General features: G+C 39.0%; 1 protein-coding gene across 4 annotated transcripts in view; it reads left to right on the top strand.

Moving 5' to 3' along the window:
• The window catches only part of LOC126419798 (protein bric-a-brac 1-like), a 194,345-nt gene that overhangs the window by 21,293 nt on the left and 153,756 nt on the right, over positions 1 to 19,296 (top strand). For all 4 annotated transcript variants that reach the window (XM_050086982.1, XM_050086983.1, XM_050086984.1 and 1 more), the window contains exons 3-4: positions 6,686 to 6,982; positions 9,899 to 10,009. In XM_050086982.1, the coding sequence (XP_049942939.1) occupies positions 6,686 to 6,982; positions 9,899 to 10,009 (408 nt within the window). The remainder of the gene's footprint in view (positions 1 to 6,685; positions 6,983 to 9,898; positions 10,010 to 19,296) is intronic.

Here is a 19,296-nt window from a genome sequence, read left to right as displayed (position 1 = left end):
CGCCTTTTCAAAACTTTGCAAGAATGCGAATTTTTCCCAGGTCGCTGATGTACTGACTGATGATGGTCAGCTGGGATAGTGCAGAACTATGATTTTGTCATTGAAGGCAGAGTGATGCCGTTCGCAGCAGTCCATGTTTGCCAGTCAGGCTCCTTTCTAAACACAGCCATTTGTGTTGTGGTGTAAATGATAGCATACATGTGGGGTGTTAAATCCCTGCTTCAGCTGCTGTTAGTCTTCAATCAATGGTGCAGGATAATACACAATGTTTCATGATGTGCCTGGTGCCCAATAAGGTAATTCTCCCTTGTGAGGTCAGATGTGGTCATTTGGAAGCTGGATGATGAGTATGCCTGCTCTCACATTCCCATGCAGTGCCATACCACATCTGAATGCCCCACAAATCTGGATATTGCAAGATTCGACGATGATGGCAAATGGACACCCACAACGAGGCTCAGGTGTGGCATCTCTGGTGTCCCTCATTGATCATTTAACATCTAACACTGTTCACACCCCTAATATACCCTACCAAGTATTGTAATAACAACTAAACACAATCAGTGCTAATGCACACTGGTGGCCGTTCTACAAGGTGATTATAATTAAAAGTGCAGCTACTCGCTGAGGTCCAGTGTGAGCTGTAATTATCGTATGGCAGCGAAACTTAGTAGATACGCCAATGTGTTACTGCAAAACTGATTTAAACAGGAAAAAAGATTGTTCTAATTTTGGCCTCCAGCTGCAAATCTGGCACTATGAATGCAACAAAAACATATGGGAATGTTTCCGTACATGGATTACGAATAGAATGTGGGAGGAAAAAGGTCAGGCAAGTGAGAGAGACATGATGTTGATTTTATTATTAGCTACTGATCACACAATTTGTTCAATATGAGCAGTGACGATGAGATGTTGGGTCCATAAAACAACATGATCAACAGTTGTGTACAGCTGTTCTGTTGGAATGTGAGCAAAGTGTTGCTGTATACGTCACCACTCATCAGGTAGAGACTGGACATGTCCCTGGTAAACACTTTATTTTAGATAAACCCAGAGCCAAAAGGCGCATGGATTCAGATCAGGCGATCTTGCAGCCCAGGCATCTGAAACCCTCTGGAGATAACATGTTTGTGGAAGTTTGCATTAAGCAGATCTCCCAGTGTGCAAGTGACATGAGGTGGTGCCCCATCTCGCATGGAAAGAGTGGTTATCACACAGTTTACTCTTCCAAAGCAAGAACATCTCTATAATGTGCAGATGTCGCAGCGCACCTGACAGGCCCTATGGGTGTATTTTCTTCAAAGAAAAATGGATGGTGAATAAAGTTGCTTGTGAATCCACCCCACAGTCATGCACAGCATCTGCAATGCCCTTCATGCACAACAGACACTTTAACAGTACCCCACATTTGGCAGTTTTGTGTGTTCACTACACCCTGTGGTATAACACATGCCTTGTCACTCCATAAAATGTTGCCTGGCCACATTTTGTCAACTTTGATCCATGCCAGAAACTGAAGAGGAAAGTCAGAATGTTGCTGTGGATCATGAGGTTTCAGCTGCTGCACTGCCTGGGTCTTGTATGGATACCAGTGTAAATTAAACTGTAAAACTTTACGTACTGTTGACCAGGGAATTGTCAGTTCTTGTGACACTGCACAAGCACTACCATTAGCCAGGGCACTTGCTGCATGATCAGTTACAAAAGTAACCTAACGAATAACTTCCACTGGTATAGGACACTTTGCTCTTCTAGGTGCCACAGCTAGCTCACTTGTGTTTTTTAATTTCATTATCATCTTCTTAAACAGTTTAATGGCAGCAGGCCTCTCCTCCAGCCTTTCAGTCGGCGACACTCTCAATGCAGTACTATAACTGCTGCAGTTCATGTAAAATAGTTTCACTAACAACGGATGGTATCTCTTCTTGATAGCCATACTGTTCACTCATGTTATGGCTTGTCAAATGATAGTGTAGATGTCATAGATTTGCACCTGGTGGCCAGAGTTGGAACTAATTTGTTTTGCAGTATAAACTGATTCCGCTTTAACACTTTAGCGTTGCTACTAAGGTTCACTACAATACTATAATTACAGCCCACACTGGACCTCCGTGAGTAGCTGCACTTTAATTATAGCCAACCAGTACTTTTCACGAAGAACTGCAGCTCTAATCCTTTACATAACCATCTGTGGTATGTACTTGCACGAAATCACAATAGACTTCTGACTGTGTCTTCGAGATGCTTCTTTTTTTCACAGGCAGTGTATTACTGTTGAAAATAAATAGAGAAAAGTAATTTCTCAGCTTTCTTCTCACAAATTCTATTTTGGAATAGTTGTTCATATTTAGATATATTACTTTAAGATATGTACAACACTATGGTGGCAGTGGTTAAAACAGTGGACTCAATCACATTAGGGAGAATCATGCTTCAAATCTCTCTCCAGCCATCAAGATTTTGTGTTTTCCTTAAGTCATTTATGACAAATGCATCCTTGAAAGAGAACACAGCTGACTACCTCCCTGAATCTGATCTTGTGCTCAGTTCCCATTGATCTCATGGTAAAAAGAACATTAGCCAACAGTATTTCTCCCTACAATGAAGAAGGTGTACTGTATGCTTAAACTATTCTCCCTTTGCTGTTCTGTCAGGAGGAATATCGAATGTAGCTATCTGTTCCATCTTCCTTGCTGTTTTTCTTTCATGTCCCCACCTTCTCCTATTCTGGTCGTTTGCTCCAAAATATCTTAACTGTCAGTGGAGCAAGAAATAGCTGAAACAGAGATTTCACGTGAAACGTAATATTATGGGGAATTGTGTAAAACAATATGTAATGTTTTGAGACACTGGTACTACATTGGAAACTATAAAGCTGTTAACTGCACTACATAGCTGTGCAAGATTTTTGTTCAGTTGGAAGAATGAAAATGGTGAGATGTGGCTATTACAAAATAGTTCGCATGTATTCATGCGAAGCTATTGGTGTACTTATACCCTGTTGCACCATTTGGCATAAGATTAGTTTTGTGGCCACAAAATTTTTGAAATAACTGTTGTAGTGTCTAGTGTGGCTTAGAGCTATGCCCTCTGAAATGCTTGTAAATACCTGTCTGCTTGTTTCTGTATATGTGTGGATGGATATGTGTGTGTGTGTGTGTGTGTGTGTGTGTGTGTGTGTGTGTGCGAGTGTATACCCGTCCTTTTTTCCCCCTAAGGTAAGTCTTTCCGCTCTCGGGATTGGAATGACTCCTTACACTCTCCCTTAAAACCCACTTCCTTTCGTCTTTCCCTCTCCTTCCCTCTTTCCTGACGAAGCAACCGTTTGTTGCGAAAGCTAGAATTTTGTGTGTATGTTTGTGTTTGTTTGTGTGTCTATCGACCTGCCAGCGCTTTCGTTCGGTAAGTCACATCATATTTGTTTTTAGATATATTTTTCCCACGTGGAATGTTTCCCTCTATTATATTGATAACAAAAATAACTATTTTAGATATACATGTAAAATGTTAAGACTCTTTGCAGGACTGCAGCTGTCAGTATGTTGGCAGTTGCTGAAGATCCTGCCGCATTCCCACAACTTGTTTGAGAGTGGTGGTGAAAGTAAAAATGATTAATTTAATAATAATGTTTGGATGACAGTAGTAGCAGTATTTTCATTTGTTTGCATCTGTAATGATGTAGTGGCAGTCAGCCTCCCATATAATGAAACAGTTAAAATCCTGAAATGTACCAGTGCCAGCTGTGACAGCTCCATACCAGCTGAACCTTTGAAATGATGTAAAAGGATATTTGAGTAGTTTTTAAAGAAATCTCTTTTAAGACTGGAAAGTGCATTGCAATACATTTTCTACATGTGTATCATGACAGTCATTGTGATTTAATTTAATGGTAGGTAAATGTCCTTACACTAAATATTGAGCCAGACTAGTTTGAGGTTGCTGCAGGGGCACATAAAATTGAAATTTAGACATTTTGTTGATGATATGTATCAGAAGGCACCATCCATCACATGAAACACCTCACAAGCATATTTTGTGTGAGCTGATTCTGTCAGGACAACACAAGAATGAACTGATTGTTTTTATTTTTTTCCACTTCTTGTTTTTTCTTGTAAACACAACTTTAGGTTAGAGACTTCGATATCTGATATAAATTAAATCGTATTCATGAAATAAAATTAAATGCATGTCAGACTAATCAGTCACCTTGAACAGCATTAAAAAGTGGAATGAAATTATAAGACAATTCAGTGGAGTCAGTAATGTTTATTATAATTTAAGAACATTTAGTGATGGTCTTTATCAAGGCCTGAAAATCTCTACTGGGAAAAAAACTGAAATCTGTAATTAACATTAAATATGAATTTTTTAAATTAATGGTTATGGCCTGAAACTAAAGAAAGAAAGTTGGAATATCTGCCAGAAATCTTTGGAGAAGTTACTAAGTGGGGAGGAAATGGAAACACTTAAAAATGGAGAGAAAATACTGGTGGTGTTTAGAGTATTAGAAGCAGAAAATGTCACAAAAATTAAGAACTGAGGAAAGTAGTAAAAACAGAAGCTTTTGCTCAAGTGAATACCTAGCATTGAACTATAATTAGATAAGATGAAAATACCAGGTGGAAAATTATCGGGAAACAACCAAGACAATGCAAAGACTGAATTATGATAAAATACAGAAAAACTGGGGATACAAGAGATGAATTTTTCTTTACTCATTTACTTGTCGTGGGACAACAAATAACTTTCAGAAAAGTAGTTTACAATAAAAAGCTGTAGTTGCATCGGAAGATGTATTTTAGAAAGAGAAAGTGTTGAAAGTAGAATTTCAAGAGTAACTGGATAACTGAAGAGAGAAACGTGCAAAAGATATAGTACATGAAAAAAGCAAGCAGATGGATGTATACTCTTAAGGCAGTATCATGAAACAGGTAACTTCTACTGCCATTATTTCTGCTGCTACTGTGAGCAGTTTTGGCCTCTGCTTCTGTTGCTGCATTGTGGTGATAGTGGAGTTGCTTTGGAAAATGTTGCTCAATCATTGGAATACAACGATTTTGCAATAGTAGATGTGATGTTAAGAGAAGATATTAAAAACCACAATTGTAGAAGATTTTTTCATTGCCTCATTTTATTCCATCTCAAAGATTTGAGTGGAAAAATTTGAAACATGATCCCATACATTGACAAATGGAAAGTGCCAAAGACCATGTTTTTCTGGACATCACACATTTAGCCAAATAATTTGTGAAGTTCATAAGGACTTGATCTCAAACAATTGAATCAATTATAATTATGTCATAGATGTGACACAACTTGGTGGTAAGAAATTTATGCACAAGACTGTAGTATTTGTTGTCATGGAAAATATCTGTGAACTTACAGAAGTACAGTTTCAGTTAATCTGTTTTCAAATTATAGCATTACTTGAAGTTATTGGAATGAAGCTCTGTAGCCATCTTTTTGAAAGTACTTGAATCACCCGTGAGCATCCAGAAACTATCTGATGCTGATATTGAAAACAAGACGAAAGAGTGAATTTTGTTTTTCATTTCAGCCTTCAAGTTCTGCAAAGTTTTATACTATTAATTATTAGGTTTGTGTTTTACTGTAATGTGATCAGTGTCTGCTATTTTTTTCTCTCTCTTGAAGTACAGTAAGAAGTTAACAATTTGTAACTTATTAATTCACCTGCGATTACCCTAAATTGATTAAGATAAATGCTAGATACATGACTATGAGAAGGACTTAGCCTATATCATTTCCAGTTATTAATTCAGCTTGAACATGTGCCTCTTCTCGAATGGTACTGAGTGGCTGTTAAATCCAAATCTTCCTGTCACTTGACGAAATAGATTTTGGTGTGATCCAGCATCATCTCACTTATTCTTTGCTGCATTCAATTTCCTACTGTATATCACTATTTGATACCAATACTAGGTCCTCTGATCAGTAGGCTCTTTGTAGGGTACTGCTAGTGGGTCTCCTATACTTCCTTACAAGCTAATTCCCACCCCCCTCCCACTTTTTTCCTTCCCCTTATAATTTTTGTCTTCCTTCTGCATGAGATTGACTCCCTTCTTTAGTGAGGCATTGAACTGTAAGCTTCCTTCAGTATCTCACCTGTTATATCACAAGAAAACTTCAATTTCTTGCTGTTTTTACTTGAAACTCCCAGTTTCCTGTATGATTACAGAGGGTCTTCTATATTGTTATGCCTCTTTTTTTTTTCTTCCATTTATGACTCTGAAGGGTGGTAGCATGTGGTGGATTTTATGTGACATTTGTGGTAGTGCTCTTATTTCTGGATGCCAAAACTAATTTAATTTCTGAATATGTATTATTTGCCCAATCATAGACTTTATCTCAAGGTGTTGTCATAACCGTCCAGACTAAGTAATTTGCAGTTGTATGGTGATCCACATAAATGCTTTCCACATTAGTTGTAGCTTGGCTGTTACTGTTTCCTCTGGTAGGAAGGCACACACTTCTGTTTTGGAAGGTTGGTATTTATCTGTATTCTCAAGTGCTTTTGCAGTGATACTGCTATTTGTGGACATGAAAGCTGATATTCCTTAAGTTAAAAAAATCACTTTTCAAAAACTTTTTTGTTAGTAATAATATTTGGCCAACATTAAACTTCAGGTAAGCTGCAATCAACATATTTGATATTTTTCCCCAGGTGAATGTGAGTCAGGATGAATTGAATTCACTATTGGAGGCAGCCGAAGCATTGCAGATACGGGGGCTGTGTGGGTCTGATCAGTCAACTTCAACAGCAGCAGCTGTGCCTCGTTCCAATCCTCCCCCGGATTCTGGATCTGTGTCAACTGCAACACCAAGTGACCGGGACTCACCACCAGCAAAGAGGCCTCGTAGGTCGGCGGATGAGGATGACAGTGGAGGAACTGGTCCAGTGCTAGACAGTGGACTAACAGAGAGAGAAAGGAGTAGCAATGGTGCTGCTGTGTGTGAGAAGGTGAGTGGAAAGCCAGATAACATTGTGATATTGCATTTTGTTTCCATCATTTGAGACACAAGTCATATTTCTCGCCAGTTTGAGTTGTATTAGTATACGCAACATGCAGTCAATGCAATAAGTCTGTTGAGAATTCTCATGATAGATGAAGTGGAGAGGATATTTTGAACAGATGCTTTTAGAAAGTTTTACTTTGACCCACATCTGTATATAAATGTCAAGTTGGATACTGTGCAGATTATCACATCACTCACTTCCCAGCCAGTGTTCCTCTCACCTGTTTTACATTACTGTGTGTATTTCAACCCCCCACCCCCAACCCCCCACCACACACACACACACACACACACACACACACCCTTATCCTTGCTTTAAACTCCTCATGAGGTTCCATGATAGGCATTGGTGTACTGCACCTCTTACTGATATGAGATCTGATAGATGAAAGTGGTAGCTCTGCTATACATGGGAGAATGTGCTGTTTGGGCAGTTATTTGGTAAGTGTTATCTTTGATGAGTTGTGAAAGCCAGATGATATTATCCTGAACAGTCTTGTATGAGCTTTTACTGATGTAAGACTCCTATACAGTATATTGTAGTAGATTTTCCATGGTCTTTTGATCACTATTGTTATTGCAGTGTTGCAAATTCAGGCTTTTATCATATTTCTAAATATTAAATGAATGTGCAAGATGAAAAATGAGAATTCAAGATCTTCTGTTGGTTCCTGTAGCTGTTAAATTTTTATACACACATTTAGGTGTACAAAGATCATCAGAAAATTATTATGAAATTCAGGTAGATCTGCAGTGATATAAAATGTTTAACATATAGCAAGGTAAAATTTGAAAACAAATTGAAAAAGTTTCTCCTTGACAACTCCTTCTATTCTGTAGAAGATTTTCTACGTTTGTAATGTGTAAAAGGTGGTGGGTAGGAATTGCTAACTCAATCTGTATGTCTTGTTTTCATTTTTTTTTTTTTTCTTTTTTTTTTTGGGGGGGGGGGGGGGGGGAATTAATTATATGGTGATGCTTAGAGTATAAATAGATATAAAAATTAATTTGCAACATGAATGTAAAATGACTCATTCCACATCTTGATGATTTATTGTGCAAAATGAACCATGGAACATAAAAGTAACTAACAAACTAATTTAGTATCAGACAGATGACCCTGAACAGAAGCAAATTTTGTGTGTTGCTTGTAAGTACTCGAAACCACCAGTTATGAACTGCTGTAATTTGACACAACATCCATGTACAGGGTGGGCCTTAAGCCAGTTGTCAAAAATGCATTTTGTGCAATAAAGCTAAACAGAAGTTGACCTTACTTTGGAAATGAAATGTTCATCCATCTTCTATTCACTGTTCAAGTCTTCATAAATTAATTCTGTCATATCATAAGCAAGGTAGAGACCAGACTCCACAACTCACTGATTTTGATAAGTTATGACGGCCTGGTCAGACTCGTTTAGAAAGTAACTCTTGTGAAAGATTTTAGGTCACTGCACTTCAGTTTCCAAAAACATCTGGGTTAAAGCTCATGACATGATCCATTTCGGACTAAGTGGATTCAGTAGAACCCTAAAAATTAGAATCATCAGACAGTGGAAAGTCCAGGATGCAATGTAATAATATTATGAAAAGGAAAGTTGCTACTCACAATATAGCGGAAATGGTGAGCCGCGCAGGTAAGCACAACAAAAATGCTGTCACAAATAAGCTTGTGGCCAGCAAGGCCTTCATCAAAATATACACACACACACACACACACACACACACACACACACACACACACACACACACACCGTAATGACTGTATAACATATTTTTTCACTCTCTCCTTTTCAAACTCCCTAAAAGCAGATAACGTATTTTGGAGGAAAAACCAAGAAAAACACGCACAATCGTAATGTTCACTGAAGATCAAACACGTCTCCCAAAGTTCAGAGTCACATGCACTGATAACAGTTATCTCCTTGTTCACAATAAAATTTATTATATTTTGTATTATACAAATTTTAGGACAACTTACATTCTCCTGCCAAAGAATAAAAGATATCGCGAGAAGTGGGTTTCTCACCGACATGCCTGGGAGCTAACTGATCTGAGCACAAGCCTGATACCACATGACAAATGTCCCAATTAGCATCCTGAAACATATCCGAAATAGAATGAAATCACCAATTCTTTATTTTCTAGGAAACTGATATGTTGCACGCCTGGTATGTAAAAATAAAATGTCTTAATGTTTGAGGATTGTAATAAATTTACCTGGTCTGAAACTGAACTTGCATGATGAGATATTACCTCAGTTTTATGGATAGGCACACATAGTTTTGTGTGTGTGTGTGTGTGTGTGTGTGTGTGTGTGTGTGTGTGTGTGTGTGTGTGTAATAACAATAAAGGAAAAGAACAGTCAGTTGAGAATCAACCACCCTTAGAAGCATGTGTCTTATCAGAGAATAGGAAGAAATTTTTCTGAATTCAGAAAGAGCAATTAAATGTGCTGTTAACAGATATTGTAAACAAACAGACCCTCACCAACAAATCAGGTTAAAGTAACATGACAGAGCTAAATCAAGGACATGAACATGCTGTCAACAGTGTTGATGTAAATTTTTACTGCAGAGAATTGAGGTTCAAAATTAATGTTTATTTATTGATGTCAGTAATCCAAATACTTTAGGTTATGTTATTACATTGCAAGTATATTCATAAAAAGTTCAATCAACCTCTAAATTAGCCATGCCACTTTTCGAGCTGTGATACACTGTTCATGTAAACATTGAAATGTAAGCTATTATGTTGCCAGTTCTCTTGGCAGAAGCCTATGGTAGTGGTGGCTTGTGTGTTGTTCACTTACTGATTGCTTCATTGTTATAGTCAAGTATTTTTGTTTGTTCCTTTACAGAAGGACATAAAACAAGACATAAAGCAAGAGCCAGACACGGACGATAACTTTGCAGAAACAGAAGTTGATGATGAGAGACAAGATGATCATTACGCCAATCATGAACCTCAGGTACTATTTTTGAGATTCTATGTCAGCTTATAGGTCATCACTTTAATGATGGATGTTAATTAAAGCATCTGGAACAGTGTTGTCATGTGTTAGCAGCCTTGGGAAACAACAGCTTTTAATTCAGTCTCCTACAGTAGCACATATTTTAAACTTTGCTTGTTGTTTGCTAATGTTGATAAGATTTGATTGGAACATCTAACAGGTAATTATACAGCAGAGCTTGAAATTTGGTTTTATAGTATAGTTGAGTAGGATTGCCTAGAGTTATTAATATGCTGTTTTTAGTCATTCACCAACTTAATGTTCCCAACTTGACTAGGACGACGTATTGAGACATTGTTGTTTTGTGTACAGTTACCATTGGACATATTCTTGCGTATACACAGCTATTTCCTGTTATATATTTCAGGTTTGCTCAACATGAGTCGTAGATTGATACTTCTGTTAAAAAAGGCCTATAACGTCCATTCCTCTCCTGTACATTGTAATTTGTCATTAATAAGTGTAACTGGCTGCTTGTGATGCAATTAATTGTACTTCTTTTCATGAGATGCTGTGTTAGGTTTAATTTCAGTACTTATATATAATCTCATCTGCCAGTGACTAAGAAATGACTTTGCTCTCTACTCAGGGAACGTTGTTGTCGTATTCTTAGTGGCAATACCGTGACAATGCTTCATACTCCATGTGAGAATTGGACAGAAAATATTTATGAACAAATTGCATAAAAATATATCAAACCCATTTGTATCTTCCATTAACTGTATCTGTACTAAAGGTAGTGTGAAATATGATTTGATTTTGGAACATTACATAGCCTTGAGGTTGGAGCTCTGTTGTCTGTGTTTGCTTACAAATAAATTTGTTTTTGGAGAGGGTCCGCCTTGAGCAAAATACAATTTTTAACTTTTGGTTCATTTTACAGACATGTTTTACTGAAGTTTCAACATCATCAGCGGGCTCCTATTATCTTTCTTGTTATCAAATACTGTGGTTTCTCTGGATTTGTGTGTTCTCTTATTGCAGTTGTATTCTTTCAAAGTTTCTCATTTTTTTCTAGTTTCCCATTCCACTGTGAAGAACTCCACTTAATAAGCTTAACGGGGAATCCAATCATGAACCTCAGGTTCTATTTTTATGATCGTATGGCAGCTAATAGGTCATCACTGTACTGGTGGATGTTAATTGCCATACGGGTAACTTAGTGCAGATCTTCACATTGAAGATAATGGAAAAGCCAGAAAAAATAACTGACTGAAAGAAAACAACCGCAATAAAAAATACAAATCCAGGAAAACCACAGCATTTGGTAACAAGAAAGAGAATAAAGGTGATGATGCTGAAACTTCAGCAAAACATATCTGGGAAATAAAAGAAAAGATAAAAATTGTTTGCTCAAGGCAGACCCTCCCTTAAATCAATCTGTTACATAGTCTTCCTCTTACACATCATTATATAGCACCTACGAAAGTGACAGCTTTCATTACAAGTTCAAATATTTTACAGTGACAATGACATTTTGCATTAAAGATTTCATTGCATGACCTTCCATGTGTGTTACTGTAACAGGGAATTCTTAAAATATTTTAATTTTAGTCTGGAACATTATCACAATTACAAGTAATAGTGTTTTGATTTATTCCTGCAAGGCACAACCTTAATTAACTATGCCATCACATGTTAAAAGAAAAACAATATAATTTTCAGTCTAGATGGAGGAGGAGGAGGAGGAAATTTAATACAAGGGCCGTTCAAAAAATTCCGGGACATTGGTAATTTCCCGCTAGTGGTGTGTTGCAGCGAAATGTGCTTGGCATCCCTACACACGCCTGTGTTTAATGTGTAACTGCCGGAAGTTTCATTGTTGTCTGGTAGTTATTATTCAGTGCTATATTGTGTAGAACATTGTGTCGCACAGTTTGCGATTTTCGAGATGGTAGAGTTAGAGGAAAAATGCGTCTGCATTAAATTTTATGTGAAACTTGAGAAAACCTTCAGAGACACACCAAATTATGCAGAAAGCATACAGTGATGAATGCTGAAGGTGTACTCAGTGTAATGGATGGTTTACACAGTTTAAAAATGGCTTCATGGAAGTTAGAGATGACCCTTGTTCAGGATGCCCTTCTACAACTACCGACGATGCTGATGTCAGGAATGGCAGCGAAATTGCACACATCAATTGAAGGCGGACTGACTGAGAAATTGCAGAAGTATATAACGTTACAGTTGGATCATCTCATGAAATCCTGACACAGTATCTTGGAATGCATCATGTTGCCGCCAGGTTTGTCATGAGTGAAGACGACCATTGCCTCACAATCTGTGAAGAGCTCTTGGATCATGCAAATCAGAAGGTGATGTTCCTTAAGAGAATTGTAACTGGTGATGTGTGGGTCTACGGTTATGAGTTGAGACCAAAGTTCAATCTTCACAATGGGTATAGAAAGGTTCTTAAAGAACAAAAAAGCTAGTCAGATCAGGTCAAATGCCAAAGCCATGCTGAGAGTTTTCATTGACTTTGAAGGATTAGTTCATCATGAATTCATGCCACAGGGACAAACTGTTAATTGTTGGTATATCAGGACATGTTGCGACACCTGAAATGTGGCGAGATAATTCATGGCTCTTACATCAAGGTAACGCACCTGCACCCTGTTGGTGTGTGACTGTAGCACAAAAAATTAAAACAGAAAATGAAATCACTGTGCTGCCTCATCATTCGTTATTTCCAGACCTGGCCCCTATGGACTTCTTTTGTATTTCCAAACTTGAAAGCCCCATTGCAAGGACAAATATTTGCAATGCTAGACAAGATAAAAGAAAATTTGCAGATAGCACTTCGCGCGATCCAGTAAGAGGCGTACCAAAACTGCTTCCAGAAGTGAAAATGACATTGGGAGTGGTGTATGAATTGCAGGAGAGAGTATTTTGAAGGAGACCATGCATAATAAGTAAAAGGTAAAGCGCAGAAAAAATGTTGTGGACAAAGTTCCAGAATTTTTTAACAGGCCTCATACATTTATCTTTTGCCTATGTTAAAAATGCGAATACAATATGTTGTGCTAACTAGACACAGTAACTAACATTCTCAAAGGTTCAGCCCTCATTTCAAATTCTGTCATTCCATTGTTTCCACAGTAGCACTATTAATTTATAATGAGAAACAAAACAAACTCGGGAGTGGACGTCAGTTTTCATAAAATCCCTTCAAACTTAAAACTCTCCTGTGGTATTTATTGCTGTAAGTAGTTGAGCAGATTCTGCTTTGAGTCCTCACTCACGCCAAAATAAGCAAAATAATTGGTTGCTATATTCATTAGCTTCTTCAGCTCAATGTCTTTAACTGAAACCCTTGCCAGCTTCCTGTGGTAGACAAAGCGTCAACTGCTTCATAAGGTTTCTCTACGTGAGTTTCTCCTATGACAAATTTGGCTTTTTCTGTGAGCTCAACAACAATTAACCACTCGTCTGAAATCAGTTACTGTACAAACCTTTCCCAGTATTACTGTACATACAACCACCAAAGGCTTATTGCCTTTGACTAGCTTATACTAAACCCATATTCCAATTTAGTTTCCATTTCCCTAAAATAAACCATCAGAATATTCAAACTTTATCACCAGTAGTTGTACCTAACCAGCCTCATTTGTCCTTACAAATTTCGTCATCCTTATATCTCAGACTGATTTGTATTCCTATAACTCCCTTCTGCTTTGCATTAACATGTATTTACAGAGTGTGTACTCTCTGTACTATCTCTTCTTTTGTTGTAAAGGTTATCCCTGTGAAAAGTTTCATGATCATTATTGTCGAGCATTAGCTGTCTCCTCCAACTTCAAATCTTCCCAAGGAAATCTTTAAGTTGGGCATTGTTCAGTAGTTTGTCATATGAGTGATTTGTAGTGTAAATCAATTAATTTCTGTGATGATGTTTATTCCTTGGCCACTACCTCCTAACAATTTGTGATACCCTTTGCAACAAGAATCTATTTAAGCAACCTGGTTTTTGGTACATGTACAAATTGGTATTACATTTGTACACTCAGATATGCCTCCTTCTATCTCATATTCCTGTTCCCATCATCTTCTCATAAGGATTTTGAGTTTCCGTTTCCAAAACTGATTTCTTTTACACAACACACCTTTCTTTCATTTGTAAATGTACTTAACTAAATATCTTCACTCTTTTGGCATATGTATTTTGGTAAACATTTTGCCTTTGATTATAAATTAAATAACTGTAAGGCCTTCTGTATTCATTCACAATCGATCCACTTGATAACATGTTTTGTTAATAAAATTTTTTTCTGGTGTGGTGTGCAGTGTTTTGATTAAGTCATAAAAATCTATCATTTTGTAACTGTTGTGTGTTCAGACAGTATTGTGCGATTCCTTGCATACTCGACACACAAATGTCTGTAACAAAATTTTTTTGTGTGCTTATGTTCAGTAGAAAATGAATGTCAAAGAAAGATAATATGGCGACAATGTAATCACATGTTCATCAAGTATCTTACTGTGTACATGTGTTGCTTAGTTGGTGCAGTGGGTAGAGTTTTGTGTTAGAATACTTGACTATAAGAGTTCGGTTCTCAGTCTAGGTGTAATTTTTATTATTTTTTCATTTTCTCATTTAGTCGTGCCCAATAAAACTGTAGTATACACTGTGTCTTACATGATACATATCTTACATCTACAGTTTTTCTTAACTTTGCTCATAAAAATTATTGGTTAGACAAGTCAGAAATATTCATGAGGAGTAAGCATGCACTTAGTGGCAGGTTGCTTTATCTAGGATAAAAGAAGCTTGGATAGACAGAGAAGCAGAGGGGTGGAGTTTGTTTTGTTTTACTTTGGGGAAGGGGTATAACTGAAGTAAAGGGAAGCAATGCTGACAATGAACCAGAAATCATGAAGGAGAAACTGTGAAGGGATGTTGTGCTGAAAGAGAACATAGTAAACATTTTGTATAAAACTTGCTGTAGTTGCTGTGCAAAAAACTCTTTATCTGGACAGCACAGCTACATAGTATTGAATGAAGATACAAGGTTCATTTAACAAGTAATGAAACACGTAATTTTTTTCTGAAAGCAGATTGGCTTTATCCAGCATTCCTATACATCATATTATTCCCCCACTCTTTTAGCTACAAAACTTTATTTTTTAAAATAATCTCTGCTCAATGTGATGGCCTTCAAAACTTTTTTTAGTGGTCATAAAATACCCCTCGCAGATTGCAGAGCACGTGCTGATATTACTAAGATATTTTTAGGTTCAGAAATCTACTTATATTTCACCAGCTACTTTTTAAAAAAAATTTATTAGTAAATTTTAACAACACTTAATAATACTTAATGATTGCTGTTTGTTTTTTAATTTTTTGTGGTAGTCACAAAGCGTATCCTACTGTAACTGTGGCCAACCATAAAAGTTCTTTTGAACTCTAAACTGTAATTAGGCCATTTTGGAAGTTGATTGCAACAATAGGAATATCCTAATTCTCTCATTTCACATTCATCAGGATGTGCTTAGGATGGTACATGGGTACTAAAATTTGTTTTGCCCCTTCTCATGCAACACTTTCTTGAACTGCGCAGAAGTAAATTGTAGGTCATTATCAGCAAAAAGTTACAGATGTTTGACCCTGCAAAATAAATTCTTAAGGCAGTTCTACTAGTAGCTGTTTTCAGTGTGTTTAACTTTAAATACTTAGCCCGAACACTAGGACAGCTGCAATGCCTGTCACTCGCCCAAGGTTACTTAGCTAGTAGTGTGTATATGTCTAAATCTACAAAACCCCGTAAATGCGATGGTATTGTGGTATATATCAGCAAACTGTGTTCTATGCTTAATGTGCTGATAGATTTTTGGAAGTTTGTAGCTTCTTAAACATAAAGCGATTCTTCCCCTTAGAAAAAATAAGTTTCAGTTGTGACCAACACTTTTTTTAGAACCTAAGTGACTTATATATTGTGTTGGTATATTGTGCCAAATTGCTTTGGAATGTAAACTCTTCTTGTAGGCAATCCCTTCATTTTTATTTCTAAAATCACCCATCCCTTCTTCCATCAGCGATTTTTACCTTGTGCTTCTTTCTACCTGCAAAAGAGAACCTCAAACTCAGTTTCCAAGTCTACATATCCAGGTTCTGCTTTCATACACTCTGGTACGGACACCTTCTTTTGATTTCCTTGAATATATCTTATTTCAGATCAGTATCTTGCAAATACACGACCCCCAGTAAATCAATGTGCCTTGTAACAATTGTACTGCAAGAGTTTTCTTTTTCAGTGATTGACTAATTTTGCTCACATGTGGTCAATACACTACCCCTAAAAGCACCATGGGAGGAGGCCAGACTTGCCGTCTTGGGATGAAACACTTTCCCCGCTACCTCATCTGTACTAGGACAGATGGGGATACATTCACTGCCACAAAGCCAGTTTTTTGTGGAGCATATTGAGAAGTAGTTTGGTGCAGTGGAGTGGATGCAGTCGGGCTCCCTGTTGAGCAAAGCTTCTGCTGCCACCCAATTTGGAGCTCTTCGTGCTTGGGATTGTCTTGTCAATGTCCCAATGTCCACTACCCCCCACCATATGGTCCAGGGATTGATTTTTCATAGCAATGTCATCCTGTAAACTGATGAGGAAACCTGGGCTAATCTGGACTGACGTGTCATTCATTTTTTCAACGTGTGCAGAAGTGTCGCAAAGAGAACCGTACTGATACTTACTGGCACCTTCATTATGGCTTATCAGCGGATACCCTCCCAGAAAAGATCAAGGTTCTGTGCTACAGATGTAACGTGAAGCCGTACGTCCCACCATCCATGAGGTGCTTTCAGTGCTTGCATTTTGGGCAGATGTCTTCCCACTGTTCAGTGGACTCTATGTGGTGACTGTGGACCTGCACTCCATGAGGAAAACCCCTGTGTTCCGCCACATGTGTGTCAGTTGCTATGATCACAACTCCCCTTGTTCGCGGGATTGCCTAGCTTGCAAGAGAGGAAAGAAGAGCCAAGAGTACAAATTCCAGTATTGCCTGTCTTATGCTGAGGCTCGCTAAAAATACGAGACACTCCATCCAGTGTCACTTTTTCAGCTTTTGCCTATGTTCCATCCTTTCCCCCATATACCTCTTCTTTACCCCAGCCTTCATTCCCCTCACCTCTCCCACTCCCCTGCAGCTCCCACGACCTTTCGTCCAGGTGCCACTCCTCCACTGCAGCCAAGAAAGTGCCCCTCTTCTTCGGCACCTGCCAATGATGAGCCGCCCCCTTCCCCCCCCCCCCCCCCCCCCCCCCACCCTGCCCCTCCTCCCTCCTGGGACCCCTCTCCCCAGTGTCTCACAGGCCAGAAACCTCGTACCAACTTGGCCACGAGATGCACAATCTGTGCGCCCCCAGGTTGCCCGCTCTCTTTTGGTTCTGGATCTTGCAGATGCCTATACTCCCTCTATGCCCTGCCCTCTTCCACGTCTGAAAGAGAAGAAGAAGAAACCTATGTCTCAAGACTCAAGACAATAAGACAAGGCACATTTGACTCTCAGATGCTTTCCCATCTCAGTGGTAGGACAGTATAGTTATCCCCGTCCTTAAGCCCAGGAAAAACTCGTCTTTTGACAGCTACTGCTCGATTAGTCTGACAAATGTACTTTGTAAACTGCTCAAGAGGATGGTTAGCTTTAGATTATTTTGGATACTCTAATCTCGGGGCTTTTTGTCCCTGTATCAATGTGGCTTCCAGGAAGTACGATCTCCAACTGACCATTTACTCAGATGGGAAACAGCAATCTGACAGGCTTTTACTGACTGCCGACACCTTGTCACAGTATTCTTTGACCTACATAAGGCAATGACATGGTGCCATCACTGTGGCTCCCTTCAGATTTTTATCTGTGAGTTTTTATCTTGCTGGCTCTTCTGGGTTTGAGTTGGCACTTCATTCAGTGCCCCTTTGGGTTCAGGAGAACAGTATCCCACAGGGTTCTGTGTTAAGTGTCACACTCTTCCTCATAGCCATCAATGGGCTTGTAACCTCTGTTGGGCCTGTGGTTACCCCAGCGTTGTACATCTAAGATTTTTGCATCTGGTGCCTCTCCCACTCGGTAGTATCCGCTGAGCACTGGCCTTCCAATGGGCCTCTGTGTGGGCCATCTCCCATGGCTTCCAGTTTCCTCTCTCCAAAATGTGGGTTATGCATTTATGTCGTCGACTCACAGTACAACCCGATCTAGAACTTTATTTAGGTGACCAGCTCCTCGATGTTGTAGCACAGTCTTGTTTTTTGGGCCTTATTTTTGATAAAAAGCTGACGTGGCTGACCCCTATTTGCCACCTAAAGACTTAATGTATGCGAACGCTTAATGCTCTCCGCCTCCTGGCCCATACGTCTTGGAGTGCAGACTGTTTCACTCTTCTCCATCTTTTCTGTGTTCTGGTCTTGTCTAGACTAGATTATGGTAGTCAGGTTTACGGCTCAGCATCTCCTTCCACTCTGCAAATATTTGATGCTGTTCACCATTGTGGGGTGCATCTAGCTCTTGATGCCTTTTGCACAAGTCCCATTGAGTCTCCTCGTAGAAGCGGTGACTCCCCCTGTACAGATAAGACAGAACCAACTCCGGTTTATAACGCAATCACCATTTGCCAATTCCCTGACCATGCCATGTACCCTGCCCTCTTTGCAAACAAGGGATGTCTCCCTCCTGAACCCCCCGCCCCCCCCCTCGCCCCCCCCCCCCCCCTCCGGCTGGGATTGCCAGTTGGAATGCACCTAACTTCTGTCTGTTGGGATCTACATCTCATTTGAATGTGCTCTGTGTATTTCCTCCCATGCCTTCACTTGGATAGTGCCTAGACCACAGGCTTTCATGTCTTCTACGGCTTAGAACATCATTTATTGCCAGGATCATGTAGTGTGATCATAGGAGAGCTTTTAGGCATTCACAGAGCCTTCCATTAAGTTTGTCAGGCCTCCCTCCACAGTGTTTTAAATTGTACTGACTCAATGAACAGCCTGCAGGCTGTTGACCGATGCTACTCTCGTCACCCTTTGGTCTCTGCTATCAATGACCTCTCTGCCCTTGGCTGTACTGCCTGCTCAGTTGTTTTTCTCTGGGTCCCAAGTCATGTGGGCATCCCAGGGAATGAACGGGCTGACCATTTAGCTAGAGAAACAGATACTTACCACCCATTCCCTTTCATGATTCCAGCTGTGGATATGCGGATCTACGTCAAATCTCTCTTTGCCCAAAAGGGGAATGACATCTGATGCGCTACTGCT

Source organism: Schistocerca serialis, chromosome 9 (assembly GCF_023864345.2).
Source record: "Schistocerca serialis cubense isolate TAMUIC-IGC-003099 chromosome 9, iqSchSeri2.2, whole genome shotgun sequence".
Taxonomy (NCBI): Eukaryota; Metazoa; Arthropoda; class Insecta; order Orthoptera; family Acrididae; genus Schistocerca; species Schistocerca serialis.
Note: the sequence above shows the minus strand (reverse complement) of the source record. Positions and strands in the feature narration are given on the sequence as shown.